Raw genomic sequence first — 26,309 nt, forward strand, 5'->3', positions numbered from 1 at the left:
TTATCATAACTCCAAGCTTCTTCTTTATTGATAATTATTGTATAAGTTTTGTTTTGTTCAGTTTTTTTTTAGTCTTGAACATGTGGCTTTGTTAACAGAAGCGTCTTTAAGTACCGTTTTCATGTCCTGAAGCGGTTAAAGCCTTAAAGCCTGGTAGTGGAGGTGGTGGAATTTTACCGTACCACTCTCATTGTCTTCTCTCGTGAGCTTCACGAAACCATCTTTGTTTCTTTCTGCTCATCTTGTGGGTACTTCCTCACCACTTTGATCACCGTTTCACTCAACTTGATGGTGCTCAACATATGCATGCAGTTGCAGACTTATAGAAGAATTTGAAAACATGAACACCAGCATCAAGCCCAAGCTGCACCATAAGAAACCTCCCATCACGCTGTCACATGAAAGGGTAACTAAATTTGCTCTAAAGTTCCAACTCAAAACCCGGTTCATTTTATGTCCTGTGTTTATTTTTGAAAAACGGTTGCTACAGTACATCAAGTTCATTTATTAGTATTATTGCTATTAAATTACGATTCTCATCGTTATTATTAATTATGATTATGATAGCGTAACAGTTCTTATCCAAAACTATGGCTTCAGTTTTAACAATCAATGATCCCAGACATTCTGAAAAGTCCGCATTTTTTTTATTGACAAAGTACCGCACCATATGAATTGAGGAAAAGAAAAGATACCCTTATTTTTCGTTATTCTTGATCGAATTGGGTTCTATAAACCTCAAGGTTTCAAACCTTTTTTTCTTTTTCTTTTTCTTGCTTTTTACTTGTGAATCTGGCACGCTGAGACATACGCGCACTTTCAATTCAAACTGATCCTAGTTGCTTACTTAAATTCTAACCTCTGAAACCTCGAATGAAAAGGCAGAGATGCGGCAAAGCTCGCGAGGGAGAGCGAATGTTTCAGTTAAGGGTGGAAAAACATCGAGCAAAGATAGAAAACTGGCTTTACAGAAAGATGTAATGGCATAGTTTCTTCTCCAATTTGTTATATGGGTTTCATTTTCTTAATTGCCAACCGAGATGGATTCTCCAACTTATTTTCAGGTTGACAGGTTGAAGAAAAAGCTTAGGCGTGAAGAGAACATACACAGAGCATTGGAGAGAGCTTTCAACAGGCCTTTGGGAGCTCTGCCTCGTCTTCCTCCGTATCTCCCTCCCTACGTTAGTATTCTCTCTTCCTTTTCATTGTCAGTTTTTTTTTCTTTATAAACAATTTACTTATGGACTGTAATTGTAATTTTATTCATTTAATTCCTATGAACTTAGATGATAGAGAGTAATACAGATTCAAAATTATAAATACATATATTAAAATGGACAGTTCTAAATATAAGGATCGATGGAAAGATAAAAAGTCTATATCACTATAGAAATGAATAATTATGTTCAAACTTACCGATGTGCCTTATTTATTTTTGGTTATGAGTGTAAACTGTAAAGTAGATAGACTATTTTCTCTTTTATTAACCAGTACTAATTTCTGATGAAATAAATCATTTAAACTAAAAAGAGCTTAAAAGCGAAATTAACTCATTTGAACTAAATTTTGACGTGTTTTAGGAAGAGGTTATCGTGTTCAAGAAACATGACCATTTGGCTTATGTATTTAATCTGAAATTTCTAGACACTAGGACTTCTTGCTGAGGTGGCAGTACTGGAAGAAGAAATTGTTAGGCTTGAGGAACAGGTTGTGCATTTCAGGCAGGACTTGTACCAGGAAGCTGTGTACATGTCATCCTCTAAGATGAAACTTGAGCAATCAGCCGGTGTGAGCAATTTAAGTCCACAGAGTAGTCCCAAACCGGTTAAAGAGGAGTCCCTTTCCCAGACACTGGAAAATGCTGCAAGATCTGAAACTATGCCTATAACAGCACTTCCAAGTGAGGAACTGACCATTTTGTGCCACCAACTGAGGTTAAGTTGTTTCATTATTCAGAATGCATTTCATTAAGTTCATTCTCTTGTTTGTCTCTCCAGAGGATAGACATGGAAAAGAGAACCAAACATGTACTAATTCTTCCAAGAGTAGCAAGCAGTCCATATGCAAAGGCCAGACAACCAAATCGCCGATTAAGAAACTCCCCATCGACAATAAATCACCACAGAAACGTTGGGATCCTCCAAAAAAGCAGGTGTGTCGTGTGTTAAGATAGTTTTAAGTGCTTCGATAGGAGTACTAGTGAAAAAACTTGAGTTTTTGAAGTCAATAAATGTGAGCTTTCCAATTATGCAGCAAGAACTAAGGGTAAAAGACCTGCCAATTGCAGAAGTGAGAAACCATAGTCTACACGACAAACCAAAAGGGGGGGAAAGTCCAAATATAATCTCCGAAATTATTCTGAAGTGTTTATCAAGCATTCTCTTGAGAATGAGTACTGCGAAGAATTTGGATTCTGCAGGTAATGTAACACACTCATGGAGTCCAAAATCTAGTAAAAACTGCGTTGGAGGAAGTGAGTTTTGGGATCCTTATGGTATATGTTTTGAATTGGGAAAGAGGGATATTGGTCCATACAAGCAATTATGTGTAATTGAAGCCAAATCATTCGATCCAAAACGAACTGCAAAATCTTTGTTTTTACTGCACCGGTTGAAGTATGTTATATTCTTTTCAAATTATTATTATTTTTTTCCTCGATACTTATCAATCGTGTCATGGAGATGTTATATTACTCTAAATTTGGAAAATTTGCAGACTTCTTCTGAGAAAACTAGCCTGTGTCAACTTTGATAATCTCAACCACCAGGAGAAGCTTGCATTCTGGATCAACATCTATAACTCATGTATGATGAATGTAAGTCAATCATACCATTAGAACAACGCGTAGTTTCATCTGAAATGGCTTTTGTTGACGGAACCTTTTCTTTATCCAAACAAGTTTTTAAAGTGGGTAACAGCTTATTTAAGTTCTGCTTTACTTCAGGCATACATAGAAAATGGCATACCAGAGAGTCCTGAAATGGTTGTTGCGCTGATGCAGAAGGTATGAAAGTTTTTCTTGTGGCTTGGATCGCAATGTATTTTTTGTTCCCTGGGTACATGTAAATAGCATTGTCAGGTTCAAGAATTTATAATGTTTTCTTGTTACTCAGGCCACAATAAATGTGGGTGGACACTTGCTAAGTGCAACAACTATAGAACATGGCATTTTAAGACTTCCTTATCACTACAAATTTGTAAGCATGTTCATTTTAATTATTATTTAGAGTTCTTTTCATTTCAAGTCTAGCTTTCCTTGGGTGGGAATTTTGGAAATCACCAAGCTTCTTACAGCTAAATTCTAAACAGACAACATTTTCAAAGGGAGGGAAAAATCATGAAACTTATGGACTAGAATTGTCAGAACCCCTGGTGACATTTGCTCTATCCTGTGGTACTTGGTCCTCTCCTGCTGTAAGTTGATACCTACTTCACATTGAATATTTCTCATCTCCTATAAGCAGTGCATAATGATAAATCCCGTTACTTTTGTCAATTTGCTTGATTTTAAACTTCTTCTTTTATTGCACTCAATAAATTCAATAATTTCCTGATTTGCACTGTCTTGTTGCTGATTTTCTCAATTGTAGGTGAGAATTTACACAGCATCTCAGGTTGAGAACGAACTTGAGATGGCCAAAAAGGAATACTTACAGGCTGCAGTTGGAATTTCGAAATCAAAGTTCCTTATCCCGAAGCTGCTGGATTGGTATTTACTGGACTTTGCAAAAGACTTGGAATCATTGCTGGATTGGATTTGCCTCCAATTACCAAGTGATGTGGGGAAAGAAGCCATTAAGTTCCTTGAGGAAAGAAAAACCGAGCCCCTCTCACAATTTGTACAGATTATGCCACACGAGTTCAATTTTAGATACTTGCTGTGTACATAGTTTTTGCTTATGTTTTCTGTAAGGTTTTATTGCTTCTGTGGATACAATTAGTAAACAGCTCTAGATCATACATGTGAGAATAATGTAAATGCCATTTGTTATTTTCTCACTTGGAAAGATTTTCTTAAATGCCTTCTTATTAGGTAAGGCTCTAAATAATTAAATTAAAAGTTAAGATAGTTTCTTGTATCTTATAATTAAAATTTAATTTAATTCATGTGTTATGTTAAAATATAATTTAGACTATCCATATAATGATTACATTGTATTTTAATGGTAATATGTAAATATTTATTTCAAATAAAAGATAGAAGTGGAAAGTCAAGTTAAAAACGAGAACTAGATTGGTCCATCATTTCAAAATGGATTGCAAATATTTGGTAGTTCGGCCGAAAGGTAAGTGGGCTGACACGTCTGATATGCCAAAAAAATATTGGAAATTGCTTCCTGCACCCTATCGTTTTTCTTCCTTTGCCCTTACACTTCGGAATTTATTTTTCGGAACACAAAAACAGTTCTGGAACACAATTATTTTTTTCTGGACAGCAATCTTCCCTCCTATTACGGAATTTTCGGTAGCTTTCTTTATGGGATGGATGAAGAAATGTGATAGGTGGAGGAAGCAACAGTCAAAAATATTTTAAAAAAGGGTAGAGAAAGGAACTCAAAGTCAAAAATATTTTAAAAAACGGTACAGAAAGGAACTCAAAGTCTCCACAAGACCCCATTTAAGTTTACTTTAGCTTACACTTCCAAAAAATTTCATTTTGCACTTTCAGTTTTCAAAAATAATCTCAGAATTACAATTTTTTTTATCAAATTTTAAAATCCGATAAAAGAAATAAAATATCTTTTATCAAATTTTGAAATCTAATAAAAAAATCATTTATTGAATTTTGAAATCTAACTAAGCACAAAATGTGAAATATAGGGTTTTTAAATTGTAGAAGATAATTTTAGAATTTTTAAAAATTTGAAAATATATAATGAAATGATCGGAGGTGAAGAACCTCGTTTAAATTGTGAAGTGAACCAGTAAAAGCCCAAATCAATGAGGTGGAAAAGAACGTCGGAAACAACAAATGAGTTTGAACTATAAGTTAACTATCAATTCTACAAGGAAGGGAAGACTCACCGGAGGGGTGCTTTAAGGCAAATTACATCCTTCAATTTTCGAAGAAATGTAAGTTAATTATTATTTAATTTAAATTCACTGTATTTTCTTTTTATGAAATGATATTTAACATTTAATAGTAATATATCTCATGGAGGTGGTAAGCCATTATAGATATGCTTCTTAGACGTAGTTTTACTCTATACGACTGTCGTTCTCATTCTTTTTCTTTTTCTTTCTTAATCTAACTCTCACTGTTAATGTTATGACTTTCAAATATATAATGAATTGTATGATTGTAATCAATTTTTTTGAGACTTTATCTGTACACCTTACTTTTATTATCATAAGTTCAAATAAATATTTAAAACTAGTAACCACTAACCGTACTAGTATTTAATGTTTTATTTAAATAATATATAAAGAAAGTAAGAGAGAGTAAAAAAGAAATAAAAATAAAAAATAAAGTTAAAAACTAGAATAATTAAACTCCATACATATTTTTATTGTGATATAATTAATTACGTTCCATCTTGATCTATAAGTGACACAATAACGTGGCTTTCCTTTACATTACTCACCTTTTCTATAAAAAAATGTTCATAATTTGTTAAAGATAAGTTGCTTTTAAGGAATCATTTAATTGAAAATATATTAAAATGCAAAACAATGAGTTCCAAAGAAAGCAATTAAAAAATAAAGACAATTGGTCTATTCTCATACCATAATTAAAGTTTAAATTTTGAGAGTGATGCTTTCAGTCTCGAGTCTCTACACTCTCAATTAAATATTGTCAATATACTTTCTTTTGTATTTTTTATGTGTGCAATTCTCTTCTATGCTTCAGTCTGTCAGAAAACAATTTTTTGGACTGTCTAAAACTACACAATTTTATCATTATTTGTGTATTTAATCTTCAATGGTAGAGTACCAAAATCTTTATATAAATGTATACAAATTTTTGAAATATCCAATATATATATAATATATTAAACTCTTAAAATAATATTTTTAATTATATATTAATTTATATAAATTAAAAATAATTGTCTCCTGTCACAGATTAAAGTTCATCACTGAATACTTAAATATAATTTATATATTTAATATAAATTTATATTAAAATATATTTATTTATTAAAAGTAAAGTTTAAATCTTTTATGATTGTGTAAAGAGATTTTATGATCTCCACCAATATATATGTTAAGCATGACTTTTTTCGAGTACATGTGATAAAAGAGTCAATCAAATCACTATACATTATTATTTATAATCAATCAGCGTAAAATTATTGGACCCATCATTGCATATACCATTTTCTTTTAGAAAATATCTATTACATAAAAAGAAATATTTATCATGTATTATACGTGTATTAAAATTCCATAATTTTAAAACTATTTGTTATTGAACCAGTTAAGACACGTTTCCAAGGTTAACGATCGTTAGTTAAATTATTATAACAATTAAACACATGCAAAATAATTTTTAAAAATATAACATCATAATTTCATGATACTAAAAACTAAACTAAAATATAAATTTATATATTCTTAAGATGTAATATATATATTTATATATATCATATTTAAAATTTTAAACAACACACATCAATATTTAATGTTAACTTAATAGATATAGAATAAAAAAGAAAATTAACAATATTTTAGGTTGATATTTTGTTTGGTTTAAAATATTAAAATTGGAATTTGACAATCGTGCTAAAATCCTAATTTACATTTGTGGAAGATTTTGTAAAAGAAATGTTTATTTGAGGAAGATTTATATCCCAAGACAAAATGATATTCAGTTATTCCTGTTTATTCAAATACAAAGGCATTCGAAATAAGTATAAATAATGAATTATATGGTAAAAAAAAGCGTTGTTGATTGGGAATGAGAAATAGAAAGAAGAAAATTATTTTTGTAAGATTAACTCATCCTTAATTTGGTGCACTATTCTCAGTGTCGTTGAAATGTGAACCCTTTTACATTTTTGTACATCAAATTTTTGCATTGAAAACATTGAAAGGAGAGTTTAATTTGGATCTTGAAGAAACTGTGCCCGATACGTGATTGTGACTGGTTTTTTGGCAAGCTGTTACAGTCAAATCCGAGATGCAGCATTTCCCACCAAAGCTTCTCGCTTTCTCCAGAAAGTGTATTTTCTGGTAAAATGTTAGTGTTATGTCTACCTTCCCCAATGAAAAACAGGCAATTCAATCTCAGATAATACAAACCAGAAATTAAAAAAATAAAATAAAAAAGAAAGAGAGTTGTGTACAATCATCAATCCCATCAGCAGCCCAATAATTCGAAAACAATGATGATTGGAGTGTGATTTGAGAATAATTTATTTTAGGGTAATCCGTTGAGTGATTCGGAAGTGGCGTTGATAATAATGTCAAAGTTTAGCCTAACGGGATGTTTCACTTGGAAAGAAAAATCAAAAGCATCGTTTATAGGGACGGAAGTGCAAGGCAGAGAATAAACATTGCGTTGTTTGGTCCAAGTAAGGACATAGTTACAACAATGTGGCTGGTAATCAGTCACTGCTCTCAAACAGTTTACAACAAAAATTTGCAGTGTTGTAGGTCCATTCAATCAAACACTATCAATTCCATGCTATAGCTGGCTTCAATTCTTTCTTGGACACATTCGAAATCCACTTGATACACCCTTTCTCAATCCTGATAAGATATGCGAACTCAATTAACATTTTACTTATTTATTTGTGTGGTGTTGTATTTATTATGATTAGGAATGCAATGAAACAGAAGCACATGAGGAGCAGAAAAATTAGGAATGCCGAAATCACAAAGCAATGCGGCATACGTAAAAGGAACTTTAATGCATACTTTGTCAACCTCTCATGGTACCAGCCTGATACCGACGTTGCTTCTTCTTTTTTCATTACTCGCGTGGAAGGTCCCCACCTTCCACGCTAACCCCATTTTGTTCGTTTTTAACATTAACATTAATGTTTTTTATGCGCCACTTTCTTCTCCATCTTGCTCCTTACCCGATTTGTGTCCAATCTTTCTCTTTCCCTTTTTCATATCACTTTAAAACATGACATGCAAATACACATGAAGGTAGAATTCGTGGTATTACATTGAACCAAAACGTAAAATGGAGAGAGAGAGAGAGAGAGAGAGAGAGAGAGAGAGAATGGAAATACATACAGTGATCCCGGACCATGTGTGCAAAAAGTATGAGCGTGGGATGGAAATAATAGGAATTGATAAAGGCATGAAAGGAAAAGAAAGAAAAGAGTGGTTATGGTACAACCGGGCCTGTTGATAATTTCTACTGCCTAACACGCCTTTGTCGAATATGACCTATGGTCTGACACATTAAAATAAAAAAGGGTGGAAAGAAAGAGAGAGTCACTAAGAAGCAAAAGCAAATTTTCATGTACGCACAGCAAAAATGTTAGGGAAAGGACGCTCTTCGTCTCAATAATTACTACTCAAGGTTTCAGAAAGCAAAAAAGGCAATTGACGTTGATACTCCGTGTAATGATCAGAGAGGCACATGCCACTCCAACATTACCACAACACAACACAACCCTCTCTTCTTCTTTTTTATTTTTTAGAGCTTTTTCTTCCCGATTAACCCCACCCCACCCCCGTGGTCCACCCTCCCCTTATCTTATCACCTTCAACCCCCTATCAATTCACAAACTTTGTCACATCAACCTTTAATCTCACTCGGTTTTTCCCTCACTCAACCAAGTCCAAAGTAACCGACCCCCTCACTTCCCACTATAAAGATTCCATGACCTAACCCTCTTTAACACCTTATTAGCTTGGTACACCCAACCAATACCTTCTTTCCTTCACCCTTTCTTCTCTATATCATCCTATACGTCTCATCCATTCATAATAACCTCTAAACTCCAACACATACACACACATCCTATCCTTTACAAAATAATCGCTGTCATTCTTTACAAAATAGCATGCTATAATGCCATCGGTGCATTCTAGTCCGTGTTACCCGATGGAAAACCCGGCTTTGGCATCTTTACTCCGTCACACGACGGGGGAGAGTAAGCGTAGCAGCAAATTCTCCAGCGGAGGAGGGCTTTTGAAAATGTTCAAGTTGTTTCCCATGTTGACTTCTGGATGCAAAATGGTGGCTCTCTTGGGAAGACCTCGGAAAATGCTAAAGGACAGCGCGACGACCGGGACCATCTTCGGTTACCGCAAGGGGAGGGTGAGTTTGGCCATACAAGAGGACACGCGTCAAATGCCCATTTTTCTGATCGAGCTGCCGATGCTGGCCAGTGCTTTGAACAAGGAAATGGCGTCGGACATCATGAGGATTGCGTTGGAGAGCGAGACGAAGAGCAGCAAGAAGAAGCTGATGGAAGAGTTCGTGTGGGCGGTGTATTGCAATGGGAGAAAGGTGGGTTACTCCATCAGGCGGAAACAGATGAGCGACGATGAGCTCCACGTGATGCAGCATTTGAGAGGGGTGTCCATGGGAGCAGGGGTGCTCCCCACCGCATCGGATCATAAAGATTCCGACGGAGAAATGACGTACATGAGGGCAAGGTTTGAGAGGGTGGTTGGGTCTAAGGATTCCGAGGCTTTGTACATGATAAACCCAGATGGGGCTCAAGGCCCCGAATTGAGTATCTTCTTTGTTAGACCTCACTAGATTTCATCAAATCAATTATCATCATCATCATCATATCATATCCGTATATACCATATCATATCTTTATCTATCATTCCTACTGTAAGCTCCACCTCTTTCAAAAACTCCCATTCCATTCCCTTCTTCTTCTCATCATTCTTAACCTTCCATTCCCCGGTTATCAGTAATTCTTTTCAAAACGAATAATAAACATACATATATATACCACTCATTAATCACAGATTTCGAACCGTTTATATATTTCGAGTTATCTCTGGACTGTATGTTTCTTCTGTGAATGTCTTTACTTGTCCATTAGTAGATTAGAAGAGCTTCAAAGGATTTGGGCGCCCAAAAAATGTCTGTACTGGAGAGAAAAAAATAGGTCGCTTTTTGCCTGGGACGAAATAAGAAAACTTACTTTCTGCTAAACATTTTTCAGAAAAATAATAATAATAATGCATGCCCACTCACAAGAATATACAACATACCAAGTAATAAATATACACGTGCAGTTATTTTTTAACATTTTTACTTTTGGTCACTTTTGCATTCTGTTTTCCATTTTGTCTCTTATTCAATAAAGTTATCCAGCAATGAATATAGTAATAAATATGGTATCATTGCGGTAGTTTGTTCATGTAGTTTCATAGAATCTAAGAGAAGTTGCACCGATTATTTTTTTCAATATTAATTTTTTGCGAGGCCCATGATCTATAAAAAGCAAATCACTTCATCTAATAGATTTCTTTTTATATTTTTGTATTTTATTCTTTTTACAGATTATAACTGATATTATCTTTGTTTCTGCATCGTTAATTTTCGTCTGTTTTAATCTTGGGATTATTTCTTCCGAGACTCTTACGCTTTGATTGTTAAAACATTTTATATGATTTCTCAAATAGTTGTTGCTATTATATATCGGAACTAAAAAAATTACGCTAAATATGTGTTAAAAAAGTTTCTTTAATAATATAGATTTTATAAGATTTGTAGGTCATGACTGACAGTTGCTAACTTAGATATTTGTCAGCAGCAGCCTGTCTTTTTCCCCGCTTACTTAGAGGCGAAACTAATATATAATTAAAAACTTTTAATCTTACTTTATTATATTAAGTTTTTGTTTAATTTTAAAAAATTACTATAATTATTATCTTCTTCTGCTATCATTGAAACTAATATACCTTATATATTAAATGGTCGATCAAAAAATTACTTTTGCGCTTTCACAATTTGAACAAAATTGAGTAGAAAAGCGTTATAATTATGTTTTCCTGAATTGTTCTTTTTTTCATTTATTGAACCCATGATGTACCCTAGGTATAGATTCCAACACAATTTGAGTACTCCACATGAAAACATATATAGGTCACATCTAAAGTTTCAATCACATTTTGTTTAACATAAGATTGGTAGAATTATCCTAGTTTTGTGTTATTAGAGTGATAGTTGTGATTTAAGATAGGAAATGTGGTTTGAAATATGTTGGAAAATATAGAAAAGAAATAGATATATAGAATGAATGAATGATGTCATTGTCTTACAACTCAACAAGAGTCATTATTGATGGGGACAAAGGTAGGTATGAGGTATTTGATGTTTACTCGGAATCCAACAATCACACAGTATTGACAAAATAGAGGCAGACTTTGTTTGGATGGATGAAGAGTAATAATATTAGCAGGGATCACATTAACCCACTGTTTTTCTTTTTCTTTTTCAGACTAGAAATTTTAATTTATTTTTTCCTATGTAGATCTTGTTTAATTAAATGTATCGATGTTAAAAGTAAGTAATTGTTAGTTTTGAAAAATTATCTGTAACAGCAGGAGACAAGACTTATTATTTACATATGGATTGAACTTAAAAACTTTCTGGAAAAATAAATCTTCAGAAAAATGTGAATAATTAACACGCGTATAGCACGAGTCCATTATTTATTGTATTTTTTTATATGTTATCATCATAATTAATCTTGACTCTCCTCCATATTAATTAAAATAAGAGCATAATTCAAAAAAAAATATTGAAATTACAAAAAATGATAAATATAAACAAACAATATTTTCATTAAAAAACTGATAACTATAAAGCAGCGAAAGGAATAAAAAAAGTGTTTTTTTAATGAAGGAGGAATTGAAAAAAAAAACTGAAAATGAGTAAGTAAATATTCATGTTAGGAAAAATTAAATAAATATATTACTACAATTTAAAATACTTTAGTGCATTGTGATAATTTTACTAACGTGAACATTATACACAATATAAATCATAACGTTTCTATTAATGAACTATGTTGCGAAAACTAATTCTTTTCACTGTATTTGAATCGATTATAATATCATATTTTCTTTTATTTTCTCTTCACGTGGTGAGTTTAATTCATATGAAACACCTCTAACCATGGTGCTATGCTTCATAATTTCAAAGTGATACCTAACACAAGTTATGTATACCAAGAACATGTTGATTGTTGAGTGTACAACGTTGTTAAGGTGGACGTTAAATTTTGAATTTCGAAACAAATGTATTTATTACGAAGACTTCTTAGTATAAATATGGTCAATATCCGTATGAATACACTCTGATAACAATCTTGAATATAATGACAATAATTTAAACATGATACAGATAACATTTAATTCGCTTTTTCTTCACACATCCAATCAAAAACAGGAGTAAGATTACACTAATATTAATTGTGGGAAAATATGTTACTTTAACAATTTAATTTCAGCTTTGAGTGGAAGAGTAATCAAAATATTATACTACTAGACACGATCCCCTTTTAGGCCCATTTAACAACGTCCAAATCATGCATGCAAAAAAATCATTGTCATTTTAAAAGCCTAAAGAAATAAAAGAGAAAAGGTATGCTTCGGAAATTGGGTGTTGCTCCCTCCACCTCCACAGCCTTCTCCCTCCACCTCCCCAATTATCTTTAATTCCAATTATATCCTTAAAGTTAAAATTTTTTATTTTTATTATTTTATTATTTTAATATTTAAATATAAACTAATATACTGAAAGAGAATATGTTACTAGTAGCATTCTAAAATATACCTCTGGAAGATGTCGGGAGAGAGGCATTTTAGGATCTGATCTGCATTTAGCATGAATTATGGGACCTAACTGTGACCTCTCCATGCTTGTTGCTAATTTTTCTGTGGGTTGATACAGGTACGCAGCTCCTCTATACATCCACTCCTCCATTTCATCACTGTAAAACTCCTCAAAAGCCTCTTCACACAATGCACATCTTTTCTGCTCCTCTTCTGCTACCACCGCCAACTCTTGTTCATCTTTCGTTTCTTCTTTTCTTTCTGTCGGAAAAAAAGCTGCTACTGACTTCGTTCCCACTGCCTCTGCACCACTAAGCCACATCCTCTCCCTCACAAACCATTCACGACAGATTCTCTGCTTCCTATTCTTGGTCACATGCCAATCCATGTGACTTCTGTGTTCCTCTTGGCTTCTGAATCTCAGCCCACAACTTCTGCATTGTCTAGGGAGATCACCATACAAGCCATTAATTACAGACTCATGCCGAACCTTCAGAATGTCTGCTTTAAACTCGGTTCCGATGGAATTCTGAAAAACAAATAATTAGTATTGAAATCTTGGGTGGCACAATCAAATAAACAAAGGCAAGAAAAATGAAACGAAATTATGATAGATAAATATATTAGTATTTGGAAAAGCGACTGCGACGCACTCTATTTGGAAAAGCTGGATGACATCCTTCAACGGATGTCAACATCCGTTTAAGGCGAAACGGATGTCAACATCCGTTTAAGGCCAAACGGATGTCGACATCCGTTTTGCCTTAAACGGATGTTGACATCCGTTGTGCACCACGTACTGCACCGAAAGCAAGCAAGAGGAAGATTGCTTGATAATTCTTTTCACGATCATTGAGTTTTGCAGAAAAATATTTTACTCATACAAGGAACTACGTAGGTTATAAGTGAGATATGTTATAAATGAGTAAAATTAAAAAACAATAATTTTAAAAATAAAATTTTACTGAGGGGCAAAATAGTAGAGGGGAGGTGGAGGGAGAAGGCTGTGGTGGTGGAGGGAGCAACACCCTCGGAAATTTCGACTTTGCATTTGTTCCAGTGTATGGGCCGAGACGACAAAAGACGGCCAATATTTAAAGCCCACACTACCAGGGCCGAAACTTAATGGGTATGAAATTGGGTCCAATCGAGCTTTGTTATTCTTCACATAACATTTATGTTTTATTCCAAAACGAGAAAAAAGTTTGGATAAAGAATTCGTAAATTACTTTTGCACAAAATACTGAATTTTTGAAAGCATGGTGAAATCCATCAATTTCTTATATGATATTTTATTTTAGTCAATGCTATTGATTTATAATAAACTCAATTCTAATATTTTAAGTATCTCACTACAAAACAAGATTTTTACTTCAGTTTTATTATCATAAGACGCCCAAACTAATCATAAAAATATTAGACTTTAAAGAAGAGGTAATTTATTAATTGATTTTCAAAGAAATGCCACGACAAAAATACAATATATTTTTCGTTCTCCCACAATTACGAACAAAAATTAAAGAATAGAAAAACAAAATAAAATCTATTAAATTATATATTTATTATTTCAAATTACACTACATATATATGGTACATTACATAATATAACATACATACATACATTCATATATATATATATATATATATATATATATATATATATATATATATATATATATATATATATATAATTAAACACAATATCTACAATACTCAAGTATTAGAAAAAAAATATCAATCATTGTTTCAATTAGTTGTGAAATAAAAGTTTATATAAGTTATTATGGAACTTAATTGTTAAACAAAAACAATGAGAATTTTAAGTAATTTATATTTTTTTTCAATGTTTTAAAAGAATTGTTTCGGTTGATTTGGTTCGAGGGTGAGTCGTTCTCAAGTCAGATATGTTTCATATAAAGAAGTTTATATTTTATTAAGATACTGTACCTGGATACCAATTGTATATATTTAGCTGTTTGGGAATGTAACATGCCGATCACTCATAAATATCGTATATTCGTCCTTAATATGGCCATTAAACGTATTAATTGACCATTAATGATATTTATCTTTCCCAATCAGTTTGTCTGACAGTCGATCGATTGCCAAGTATAGTACAAAAATCATAATATTTATGAGTCAAAATTAAACATAATTTATGACAAAATTTTAATCTATTGAAACTATATTTTATGATAAAAATATAGCAGAAACTTCAAAAATAATCTTATAATAATTTTGAATGATAATAATAACAAAGATGATGATGATGATAATAATAATAATATCTCACAGGATTTGTAATTAAGCACGGAAAATATGAAGAATTGTTGATAATTTGTTATCAAGATTACATTGTATTTGCGTAGGAAGGAAGATAAACATGAAACAATTATTTAATTGAAATTGATAATGAAATAAAGAAAAAATAATAATATTTGGTTATATTTAGTCCTTGAACAATTATTTGATAAAGTTTAATCTCTCTAATTTCATGCCATTGTATTTAGCTTTTCCTATCCAATATCACCTTCAGTTTCTCAATTTTAATTTAGTGGAACAAACATAAATACAAAAATATGGCGTATCAACACATGTTTTACGATTTTTACACACTACACGTTTTTTGCTTTGTAAAATTGTTAGAAACTATTTCATCAAAGTGAACTTAAAAATTAAAAATACAAGAAATATAGTGTAAAGCCATTTAAAACTCAGTTCTCGATTGATTTACATTACCACTTTATATTAAATTAGTTTATCCAACTTGGCTTAAGGCAAATTGATACGTTGAACAGAATTGGCCAAATAAAATATTTTAAAAAACATTTTCTTATATTTTTTAAATGAATGGGTATGTGATAATGTGGAAGTGGTAGGAGTGGCATGCGGGTCGTGTTGAATTCTCGGTGCGAGTGAATCAACTCAATACACAGTAGATTTAGTTCAACCTAGTCAATTCTTAGATGGCCAAAATTTCATAGCAAGATCAAACATATATAAATATAAATATATATTAAAGTATTAAAGCTGTAAAGCACATCTTGTTCTTAACATACAAATGTTGTGATTTGGATTAATTATATTCATAGTTTAAAAGTAAAAGAAGAAGTTGAGGTAAATATTTATACCTAATATGTAATGAAAAGTAGAAAATAAATCGATTTGGAGAGTAAATATAATGTTAGAAGAATAATAATAATAAAAGTGGAGCTACGAGAATAGAGAAGAGGACAATTGCAATTTGGATTAGCAGTGGGCCCAGTTCTACCGGCAAATGGGTTGGAAGGGGACACACCCGGACCCATTTAAATCTGCATCAAACATTCATGCTAATTTCAGGCCCCACTCAGTAACTGCCTCTCTATCCGTTCATGTACCCTACCTAACACTATTATCCTTCCACCTCACCCGACCCGCCCCGACCCGTCTAAACCAATCATAAGTCAACACCATTCAAATTCCTAAACCTTAAGATAAATTACAATGAATAAAACTAACGTTTCCTTTACTAATAATATATATTATTAACATAATTGTGTCATTCTATATGTTTTTTTTTATTTACATTTTACATCGTCATTCAATTTGTAATTATGTTTTTAATTTTTCTCACTTTTTTAATCTTTCTCCCAAGGTCAAACAAAGCATAATTGACAACATGGGAAGAGAGATTTTTGTCCCGTCATAATCTTGGCTATCTCCAAAACTGGACGGAAAAAACATGAGCAAAAAAAAGACTTTCCGTAATATAAAAATCTTGACTTTTCGTTATCACGTGTGTCTTTCTTTTTTTTAAGGTATTTACGTCATTTACGCATATACATGTATAATTACACTTTAAAGCTTCGTTTTCTTTTAACTTTCCTACACAACAGCTTAAAATATATATTATTTATTCAGTTGGTTTTATTTGTGAGTTGTACTCCTAAACGAAAGACAGGGTAAAGGAGATAGTATGGATAAGAGTGTTTTTTATTAATGTGGTCCTTTTTTAGTTATAATTAGAATGTAACGGAACAGGAAGAAGTCGGTGCCTTAGAGTTTGGTGCCAGCTGTTTTTATCAACTGCCCAACTGCTTCCCTTGTTTAGGATGACAACGCTCCAAAGCCAATTTATTTATGCCACGTGGGCGGCTACTGTGTCATCATTCCTTCCTTCCTCCAAAAATAACTCTACCTTTAAGCACTCGCTTTACTCAATTTTTTCTCTTTTTTTATTCATCGAAAACTTTCGCCCATCTTTTTTAATATAAGCTTTATATTTTTCTAGTCTATTTACAAAAACAACTTCAACTTTATTAAAAACATTTACAGTATTAAATAAAACTGTCAAATGGATCATAATGCACGGATCAATCCGATTCATCACATATTTGAGCCGAGTTAAGTTTTAAAAAATTGTATTTTTTATGTGGGTCAGATTTCAATCCGGCTGATGCCGATTGACTCGTGGTGGACCGGGTTGACCCATCAATCCACCTACCTAATTTTATTTTATTAAAATTTAATTTTAATTTTATAAAAAAATATTTATTATTTTGGTTTTGCTTGAAAAAATTATTTAAGTTCCTTATTTTTAAAATTAATTAAACACCCATTTTGGGAGTGAAATTTGTTTAGATTTAAATTATAGAAAGTTTGTAATTTTTTTATTTTAAAAAATTTGTAATTAAGTGAGTCAGTGAGCCAACCCGTTTATCCACTAATCCGTAGTGGATCGGATCGGATTTGAATTTTTCTGGCTCGCTAATAAATAAGCCGGGTTGAGTTGGCTCACTAAATGACCAACCCATGATGAACTGAACCGAATGACCCATTTTGACACCTCTAGTATGGAACGTACAAACTAATTATTTTTTTAATGATTTGTTCAAAACGTCATGCAATAGTTACTTTTAACAAGGGAGTATATCTATTTAAACTTACAAAAAGATTAATGCTGCAATTTTTCATTTATTTTAAAATTCACTTCGTCCACCTTCTCGGTGTTCTTTTTTTTGTACATAAAAATATTAATTGATCTATATTTTTACGTTTAGATAACTCTATGACGTGAACTGGGAGACCGTTAATGAGATAAAATAAAAGAAATACCAATTATATCTAAAAGTAGCAAACTGTATATCGGAACTTACCGAGCAAAGTGAAAAAAAGTAAGGATAAATAGAAATACGAAACGATGGTTATATAATTTTTTTTGAAGTAATAATAATTTGTTGGTGATTTATATATAATGGAAGTGTGTTGTGGAACTGGATTAACCGTGGGTTGATAGAAGGCGGTGAGAGAGGCGAGGAAAAGGTGGGGTGAGAGGCTAAAAAGTCAAAAGGATTGAATTTGAATCACGTGAGATTCTTACAGGCTGGAGTGGGACCTTCCTACGTGGAGGAAGTTGAAGTGTTTGATTTGATATGATTTTGGTTAAAAATATGAAAACGAAGATTTTGGTTTTGCAGCACTGATTGCTTCAGACCACTTTCACTAATTTACTTGGTTGGTTATAGATAGAGCAGAGATGAATTTCTGTTTTACATTACAGCTGTATCTCTATGTCCCTCAGCCAAACAATAACTAGTCAAAAACCCTTTCGACCCCACTTGCTCTCTCCTTTTTAGTAATCTTTCTATTCTACTCTTTAAATTAAAAATAAAATAAAATAAACGTTTCTTGTGTGCTAAACAGCTCAACTTTTCCTGTCATCTCATGTTTTAAACGCACCCAACAAAACACCAATTAACAACTACTTCTACCCCTAAACGCCAATTAACGACCACTTTCCACCCCTAAACCTAATATTCTATCCACCTTCAATTTTTCAGTACCATAATCGCTTTTAAATTCAACCCCTCTTTTTATCTTTTTTTTCACTGTGCCTACCCTCCACAAACCCGCACTCGAGGAAGGGAAGGGAACAAACACACAAATACAAATAAATAAATAACCTAATATTTTAACATTAATGCAATTAGCTACATGATTTGATAAATACTTAATGATATATTTGGTTTAGGAAAGAAAATAAAAAAAATGGTTGTGATTGAAATGAAAATACAAAAGTAAAAAACAAATGGACAATACATTTTGTTTAGTTTTTCCTTTCCGGTTTTAGAAAGAAGGCTAAACATGTGATCCCATTTATTTTTAATGATTTTCCGCCTGTGTTAAGGAAGGGAGATGATTTGTTATCTTTGTTTTGTCTGGTAAGCTCATCTTAACAAAGAATATATATAAGAAAAAGATAGGAAAAGGAAGGTATTGTATTTATTTATGTATGGATGATAAAATGTAAAGAAGAGGGATAATAAATGAAGTGGTGTCTCTCTACAGCTGTTTGATAGGGTGGGGTTTTGCAAAGGCGAGTATATTTGGAGTGTTTATCGTACGTGTGAAATGGAATATAGAATATGTTTGTTATTCTAACCTGAGGATGCCTAAATAGAGGCTAACTGTTATGAATAAGAAAGCGCCAAAATAGTAAGGAGAAGTTGACAGAATAATTAAAAAGTAGAATAGCATATTATTATATGATTGATGAGAGAGTAGTAGTAGTAGCAGTAATAAAGAAATGGAAAATGAAGGTGGTGAGAAATTTCAAAGGGGAGAAAATGGTCAAAGAAAGTAAGGAAGAGAAAGTGTGACAGCGAGAAAGCTCGTTTTTCAGAAGCAGTGATAATAGTAATGGTATTAGTATAGATATGAAAACAAATCGCATCTCGAAGAGTCATACAAGTTAGACCTCCACACCCACCAACTATACAAAACCCCACTTTCCTGGAAGTACCCTTCCTTTACATCTTCCTCCCTTACCCGTTATGTTATAACTCACGCTGCCGCATGCACCTTTTCACTTCACTCTCTTCTTCTCCCTATATAAACACCACCAACCCCTACAACAACACTCCCTCATTTCTCCCATGGAGGCTATCAACAGAACCTCCTCCACCGCTTCTTCTTCCTCCGACTCTTCCTCTTCCGACTCCAACCCCCACAGAATCAAAGGTCCCTGGAGCGCCGAGGAGGATCGGATCCTCACCAGCCTCGTCGACCGCTACGGACCCCGCAACTGGTCCCTCATCAGCCGCTACATTAAAGGCAGGTCTGGCAAGTCCTGCCGCCTACGGTGGTGCAACCAGCTCAGCCCCACCGTCCAGCACCGGCCCTTCTCTCCCCAAGAGGACGAGACCATCATCGCCGCCCACGCCCAGTACGGAAACAGGTGGGCCACCATTGCCCGTTTGCTGCCGGGTCGAACCGATAACGCCGTTAAGAACCACTGGAACTCCACGCTCAAGCGCAGAGCCAAGGCTTTTCTTGACATCAATGTCAACAACGCCAACAACGAAGCAGCCACTTCTTCTGCTCCTTCTCGTTCCTTCGAGGACGACCCGTTGACCGCGTTGACTCTCGCTCCCCCCGGTCTCTCTGGCGCCGCCGTGGCCGAGGACACCGTACTGGATCACCGGGTCTCTCCCGAGAGTGCGCCGGCGGGGTTTTGGGATATGATGAGAGATGTGATCGCGAGGGAAGTGAAGGAATATGTGTCTTCCAATTTTTCTGATAACTCGAACTTTCATTAAATGAATCATAATTGTTTTTGTCTCTTTCTCTTTGGAATATATTATTGAGAGCTGTTTGATTTTACGGATCAGGGAATTAAATTAAAACCCTTCTGGCTTCGGCTTAACGGCAGTTTTCTCTTCCGCTTTAAAGTATATACTTTTACATCAGAAACACCTCTCCGACAGGCATTTCGGTATTTTGTTATGGTTGGGGGAAAATCTAACGTATTTGTATGTGAATTTGGCTTATTGGGTGGAATGTCTAAGGATGAATTAATACCGACGGTAGAAGGTGGTAACCGGTGAGGTGCATAGGTGATAAAACGCAACTTGGTGGCCAAAAACCTTAGTTGCATTTGTTTTTGGTAGAGGAATCAGCTACAGAGTCCAACCTTGGACGAATAAAAACAACAAGTACATATGATAATATGGATATTAACGTTGTGTTAATTGTAAATTTGTTAACGACATACCTTTTTTTGTTTGATAATTGATATACATTTAGTCTCATTCAGACACTGGTACACAAATGTTTTAAAGGAAATCCACTTCACGGGGGAGGTAACTCTCATAAATGAGAAATGAAAGGCAAATGCGTGTATTGTCCCAGAATAAAATATAAAAGTTGCAGAATCTGAATTTGTCGTTATCGATACACGCTTTCCATTTTCATAACTCGTAATTCTCCTTGTTCCTATTGAAATTAATGAAAAGGCTCGTCTTTTACTAACATTCTGAACGCAAGCTACTCATGGCATTGTGCTGGGTATCATTTACGAGTTTGTTACAGACAATTATAAATAGAAAATCCAGAGAATCGGATGATGATGCATACAAAGTTCCTACAATTTCCGCAAACCAAATATCCTACTTCCTATTTTTAGATACAGACCCAGTACTCACAATGCCATATAATTCATAACGTATAAAGTAAAATAAAAGTATTAAATATTCCAAATCAATAGATTTAAATCATCACTATCTTTATTGAGAAACTGATTCAAGATTTAATAACTTAATGGCGATTAAAATATTATTCAAAATAATTTCATTTTTTTTGTGTCCAACTTTTTCTATTCTAATTTTGGTTTTGGTGAACGAAAGTGTCAATTCGTTCAATTTTTATTCTACACACGTAAAAACAAGACAACACACCTGATGCACTGAAAATATCAAAGTTTTATACGTCTTACTTTATGTTTTGTAAGCTGCTTCCATAATTTTAAAGTTTTTGATAGATTTTAGCTTATAATGAATAGTGAGTTCTTGGCATTTAAAAAAGAAAAAAGAAACTCGGATGACTAAACAAGCCATGAATATTTTACTACCTCTTTCACTTCATATTTGCGCACGATTTAAAGTATTAAATTGAAATAAAAATAATACTACACTTTTGCTCTTATTTAATTGTTGGTTATAACATCCTTCGTTTTTTAAATGAAAGACATTTTTCAACTGAGTGCCACAAATTTTTAAATTGCAGATATCGTTAATAGGTAACAAAGTTCTTTTTTTAAATGATGATAAAAAAATAATTTTTTTTATTTAAATATCAAAGTCATTGTTTTTGGGCGTCACCTGGTAACCAAGCCGAGGTAGCCCTTTGTATGAAAAAGAAATACACAAGCATCTTGCGATATCTGCAGGTGCATTAGGAAGATTAGTAAATGATAAACGGAGAAAAACTGACAACGTGTTGAGTCAAACATAAATAATGTCTATTTATTATTTGATTCGTAATAAAAAAAATTCAATTGTTATTCATGGATTGTTTAAAAATACTTAAAATACTCGCAGATAAAAAAATTCAATTGTTATTCATCGATGGTTTAAATTTATATATTTTTTAACAAATTTATTTGCATTAATATTAAATGAACAATTTAATTTAAATTATACTTCAAAATAATTTTTATCTAAATTCATATTTATTTTTTAAAAATAATTTTATTAAAAATTTTAGAAAATATATAAAAACGTTCATAAATATCCTCGAGTATAAAAAAATATATACAGACCTTTTTACAAAAAAGCTAATAAGTAATGAAACAAAATTATTTAGACACAATGAATACAGTAAAGAGTACCTATACCGAACTTCCGAAGTTGACTTCTTTTGATCTTTACAATGAATTGTAAGAAAAATAGAAAAACTTGGGAAAAGCGTTTAAAACGCAGCAGCAGAAGACTTATCCAATTCAGCTTCCTTTTTCACTGCCTCACACATGCTTTAATATCCATGTCACATGCTCTGCACTCATATTTTATTATAGATTTAACAAAAATGAATTTGTCTTTATATCCGATTTTAGAAGTGAAGAGATTGAATCTTTATGTTATAAAAAATATATGAATTAGTATCCGATTTTAGAAGTGAAGAGATTGAATCTTTATGTTATAAAAAATATATGAATAAGATCTACAAAGAAAAAATAAATTAAACAAATAATCAAAGAAAAAGTTAAACAAAAGAGAAAAAAACAGACAATAAAAGAAATAAGAGAAAAAGTACGATCACATCACCATGAATTTAACGCCGTTATTATCAACTTAATAGATATGACCTTGTTCATACACTTTTCATAACATAAAAACCTAATATATTCATTTTTAAAATTACATACTAAATAAAAATTTATTTATTAGATGAAATAAGTATTTAAGTTTTTATTGTATTATCATAAAACGTTAATATACATACAATATGATTATATTACGCTTTATTCACTTTTAACTACATAAATTTTTATTCCTTTTCTGGGACTTTCGATTAATTCACATGTCACGAACTTGCCTCCCTTATCTAATATATGATATTCCTAAACTAGATAGAGTCATCAACATAATTATGATGAGGAATCCACCATCAAATATTAATCTTCTTCATAACGCGTCAGTGTCATCATGAAACCAAGCGTTGCGCTGCTTTCAAGGAACAGTCACAGAGCAGGGATACTTATCGCCTCTTTCACTGCCCAACTATAACTTTCCTTTTCTATAACCTTACTTTTACATATTAATTTCAGTTCAAATTATATTCGATAAATAAAAAGCAATGCATGCTGCAATGTAAAATGTTTCAAAAATAAAAGTGACTCACTATTTTGTTTCACTTTTATGTATTTGAAATATATTCATATAATAGATTTTCTAGGATTCATGGTGTAGGGTTCGTAAAATACTATGTTTACGTAAAATGTTGGCATCAATTGTGTATATTTACGTGAAATTGACTTGGCCGATAACGTGTTTTTGGCATTGTTAATATAAAACAATACATAGAATTGTGCGGCAATCGAAAGTCAATATTTTATTTCCACCTGTGCTTTACTCGATGTTCTGAAAGAAAATATAAAAAACATGCATAATATTTTATACAAAAATGAAAACCTATTTTTAATATAAACGTGAAAAAGTTAAACATAAGAAAAAGTAAAGAATAAGAAAAATATTGTTATTTGGGCCAGCGTCGGGCCATACAAACAAGAATGGGCCGAAGGAAACTGTCACGGGCTTTCTGAACGCAACCGAGTGTAAACCCAGAAATGCAGTTTTATTTGATTAAGAAAAGAAAACAGAAACAGAAGACGAAATGTGAAATGATAGAAGAAACGGAAACATTAAGGGGTGGTGGAGCGTGTTGATGGAACAGCGATGAACTTGGTGAGACCAGCAAGGCAGTCATAAGAGTTGCCTTCTGCGGAGGCAAAGTAATATGGCTTCGACTCGTTCAGTGCAACCTTAAACCCTTCGTCATCTCCTTCACTTGCGTTCCCCAACAACTTTGCTCCTCGGAATTCGCACGTTATGTAGCTCCACAAGTTCGGGAGCAAGTACACGCTCTGCGTAACCGTCGAATTTCCTGGTGGGGGATACTTGAACACTTCACCTCCCAAAAAAGTTCAACTCATCAATCAATCTATAACGTAACTATGCTTACACAGATATTATACGGTTAACTAAAAGATTGGATTTTTAGGTTTTGACTTACCCAGTGTATCATTTATGTGGAAGGGGCTATTTTGAATGGCCCATTGCGTGTAGTTAGTGCCCGCACGCCAACCTTGGGAGTCTCCGACCAAAATGGTTCTGGGCTTTGTCGCCTCTGCCATGGTCGAAAGCATAAGGAAGACAAATAGACCTTGTGCCAACATTCTAGTGCTGCTGAAATCCATGTTCTTTTCTGTGTCTGATGTGATTCGGTGGTACTAACTCACCCATGGTTTATATAACACCATTCCACATTAATCAACCAGTGTTGGCTTCCGATTTCAATTGAGTTCTGGTAGTTACGCACTCGATAAGTGTGAGTTGAAATGTTTGTTCAAGAGAATGTACAGGGAGCTGAAAATGTTGGAATCTCGTGCATTTTCATACTTGGAATTCGAAGTCCACGTACCATAATTGACTCTGCTCAATTACTCTTTTTTTTTTTATTGATTATTAAAGTTTAAAAGATCTGAATTAATGAGAAGAGATACCTGCAAACGTTTTATATTACTGGTGTTAGGTAAAAAGAGTAGCATAAAAATCAGCAGCAAGAAGAAACAGATGTAGAAATAGATTTTGGTTATGAGGTGAAGGGGCGTCTAGAAGAGTGTACTTTGATCAGTAGTTTGGCAAAATTGCACAAACTACAAAAGCAGTCTTTTCTCACCCTTTGTCTTGGACTTTTTGTTTTCTTTTGACACTTCTATTTGGAATGGTTGGTAACCGTGTATCAGTTACAACCTCAAAGGTCAAACAACATCTCCATTTTGTCTTACAAGGATATTTTATCACTTTTAATATTATTATTATTTTATAAATAGTATTATTTTAATTTTTTCACACCTTTCATAATCATAGTTTTTCAATTCTTGCATATTTATTAACTTTTAAATATGTAACAAAGTATTAACGTGTAACTAAAAACTACTTTCTTTTATCATTAATTTCTAAAAAATATTAATCTGTTGTCAGTATAAGAGTAAAATGTGTATTTTTTTTAAAAGTGATGGTAAATTATGCAGAAAAGAAGACTTGGATAGTAAACTATAACGAAAAATAACATGTTTGTAAAACTTGGATGATTAACCTTTCGTCCTTTTATATAAAGTATCTTCAAACAAAAATATTTGTTTCCTTGTTTTATTATCGTATTATAGGTAGAAGTATCCCTTTTATATGCATCATTATATAAGGAATTTTTCTCTCTGCATTCTTTTTTGTCATTTTATCCTCTAAATAACAAATTTTCAAATTCAAATAATCACATTATCAATTTTACCTTTTATATTTGATTGTTTTTTTAAATTTATTATTTTTTAAACTAAAATAACTATTTATAATAAAAATTTACCTGCAAAATGAATAAAAATATATACAATAAATTATAAAAATTATTTATATATACTTTTATAATTATAATACTAATAATTTTATTATTTTTATTATAAAAGTATGGACACACATATAAAGCATGTGTTTTCTATGAAAGATAATTGTATTTGAAATAAAAAAGAATGTAACAACTTTCTCAAAGTATTTAATCTAATTATATTTTAAGGACTTGAAGCCAAATAATTTATTTAATAAGAACACATTGCATTAGTTGGTCCTCACATTTGGTAGCTTGATGATTAGTTTTTACTAAAAAAAAAATTAACTAGTTACTTTTTTACAACACTCGACATGGAATTTTATAGATCCACTTTAATCAACATTTTTTTTTAAATTTGTGGTATTTCTATGTATTAAATATCACATATTTATTGGAGATAAAGTTATATATATATATATATATATATATATATATATATATATATATATATATAATATAAATCTTACCTTATAAATTTATTTTTGTTGAATTAGACTCAATTTTATTTCATAATAGATTATTCTAGAAAAACTAGAGAAAAGAAGATTAAGCTAAAAACATTCAATATTATTTTCTTAATGTTAGTGATAAGTTATATTTGTAGACCTAGAAATAATTATTATCCTCGCTTAAGGAAATAGAGGATCTTTCTTTCCCCAAGTGGACCTTGA

General features: G+C 32.4%; 3 protein-coding genes and 1 pseudogene across 13 annotated transcripts; 3 read left to right on the forward strand and 1 right to left on the reverse strand.

The window, feature by feature from the left end:
* Nucleotides 1-72: 72 nt before the first annotated feature.
* LOC124824522 (uncharacterized) lies at nucleotides 73-3,999 on the forward strand. 11 transcript variants are annotated; one of them, XM_088107308.1, is made up of 12 exons: nucleotides 75-202; nucleotides 313-406; nucleotides 886-977; nucleotides 1,073-1,181; nucleotides 1,645-1,900; nucleotides 1,998-2,152; nucleotides 2,254-2,615; nucleotides 2,716-2,815; nucleotides 2,945-3,004; nucleotides 3,114-3,197; nucleotides 3,295-3,414; nucleotides 3,591-3,999. In XM_088107308.1, exons 2-12 carry the CDS (start codon nucleotides 341-343, stop codon nucleotides 3,888-3,890), a joined length of 1,704 nt encoding a protein of 567 aa, XP_087963434.1. In that variant the 5' UTR covers nucleotides 75-202; nucleotides 313-340; the 3' UTR covers nucleotides 3,891-3,999. The 11 variants fall into 11 exon arrangements, with proteins under 11 accessions (XP_087963435.1, XP_087963433.1, XP_047152910.1 ...); XM_088107306.1 differs by having other exon boundaries at nucleotides 77-202; nucleotides 882-977; nucleotides 1,065-1,181; XM_088107309.1 differs by having other exon boundaries at nucleotides 73-406; nucleotides 882-977.
* Nucleotides 4,000-8,773: 4,774 nt separating this feature from the next.
* On the forward strand, nucleotides 8,774-9,929 carry LOC124824521 (MIZU-KUSSEI-like protein (Protein of unknown function, DUF617)). Its single transcript, XM_047296952.2, has one exon. It carries the CDS (start codon nucleotides 8,978-8,980, stop codon nucleotides 9,671-9,673), a length of 696 nt encoding a protein of 231 aa, XP_047152908.1. The 5' UTR covers nucleotides 8,774-8,977; the 3' UTR covers nucleotides 9,674-9,929.
* A 9,392-nt stretch (nucleotides 9,930-19,321) lies between these two features.
* On the forward strand, nucleotides 19,322-20,401 carry LOC124824493 (transcription factor MYB77 pseudogene; annotated as a pseudogene).
* A 3,308-nt stretch (nucleotides 20,402-23,709) lies between these two features.
* On the reverse strand, nucleotides 23,710-24,453 carry LOC124824495 (early nodulin-like protein 4). Its single transcript, XM_047296921.2, has 2 exons — nucleotides 24,268-24,453; nucleotides 23,710-24,159 (listed from the first exon to the last, which is right to left on the reverse strand). Exons 1-2 carry the CDS (start codon nucleotides 24,449-24,451, stop codon nucleotides 23,897-23,899), a joined length of 447 nt encoding a protein of 148 aa, XP_047152877.1. The 5' UTR covers nucleotides 24,452-24,453; the 3' UTR covers nucleotides 23,710-23,896.
* Between the last annotated feature and the right edge of the window lie 1,856 nt (nucleotides 24,454-26,309).

The sequence above is a fragment of the Vigna umbellata genome, chromosome 2 (genome assembly GCF_029865625.1).
Source record: "Vigna umbellata cultivar VRB3 chromosome 2, Vumbellata_1.0, whole genome shotgun sequence".
In the NCBI taxonomy this organism is placed as follows: domain Eukaryota; kingdom Viridiplantae; phylum Streptophyta; class Magnoliopsida; order Fabales; family Fabaceae; genus Vigna; species Vigna umbellata.

Coding starts and splice junctions, on each gene's coding strand:
- LOC124824495 (XM_047296921.2), bottom strand. CDS start 24,451: ATGGATTTCAGCAGCACTAGAATGTTGGCACAAGGTCTATTTGTCTTC. Junction 24,160..24,267: donor CCACATAAATGATACACTGG/GTAAGTCAAAAC, acceptor TGGGAGGTGAAG/TGTTCAAGTATCCCCCACCA.
- LOC124824521 (XM_047296952.2), top strand. CDS start 8,978: ATGCCATCGGTGCATTCTAGTCCGTGTTACCCGATGGAAAACCCGGCT.
- LOC124824522 (XM_047296954.2), top strand. CDS start 341: ATGAACACCAGCATCAAGCCCAAGCTGCACCATAAGAAACCTCCCATC. Junction 2,616..2,715: donor TTTTTACTGCACCGGTTGAA/GTATGTTATATT, acceptor GAAAATTTGCAG/ACTTCTTCTGAGAAAACTAG. Junction 3,198..3,294: donor TTCCTTATCACTACAAATTT/GTAAGCATGTTC, acceptor AGCTTCTTACAG/CTAAATTCTAAACAGACAAC.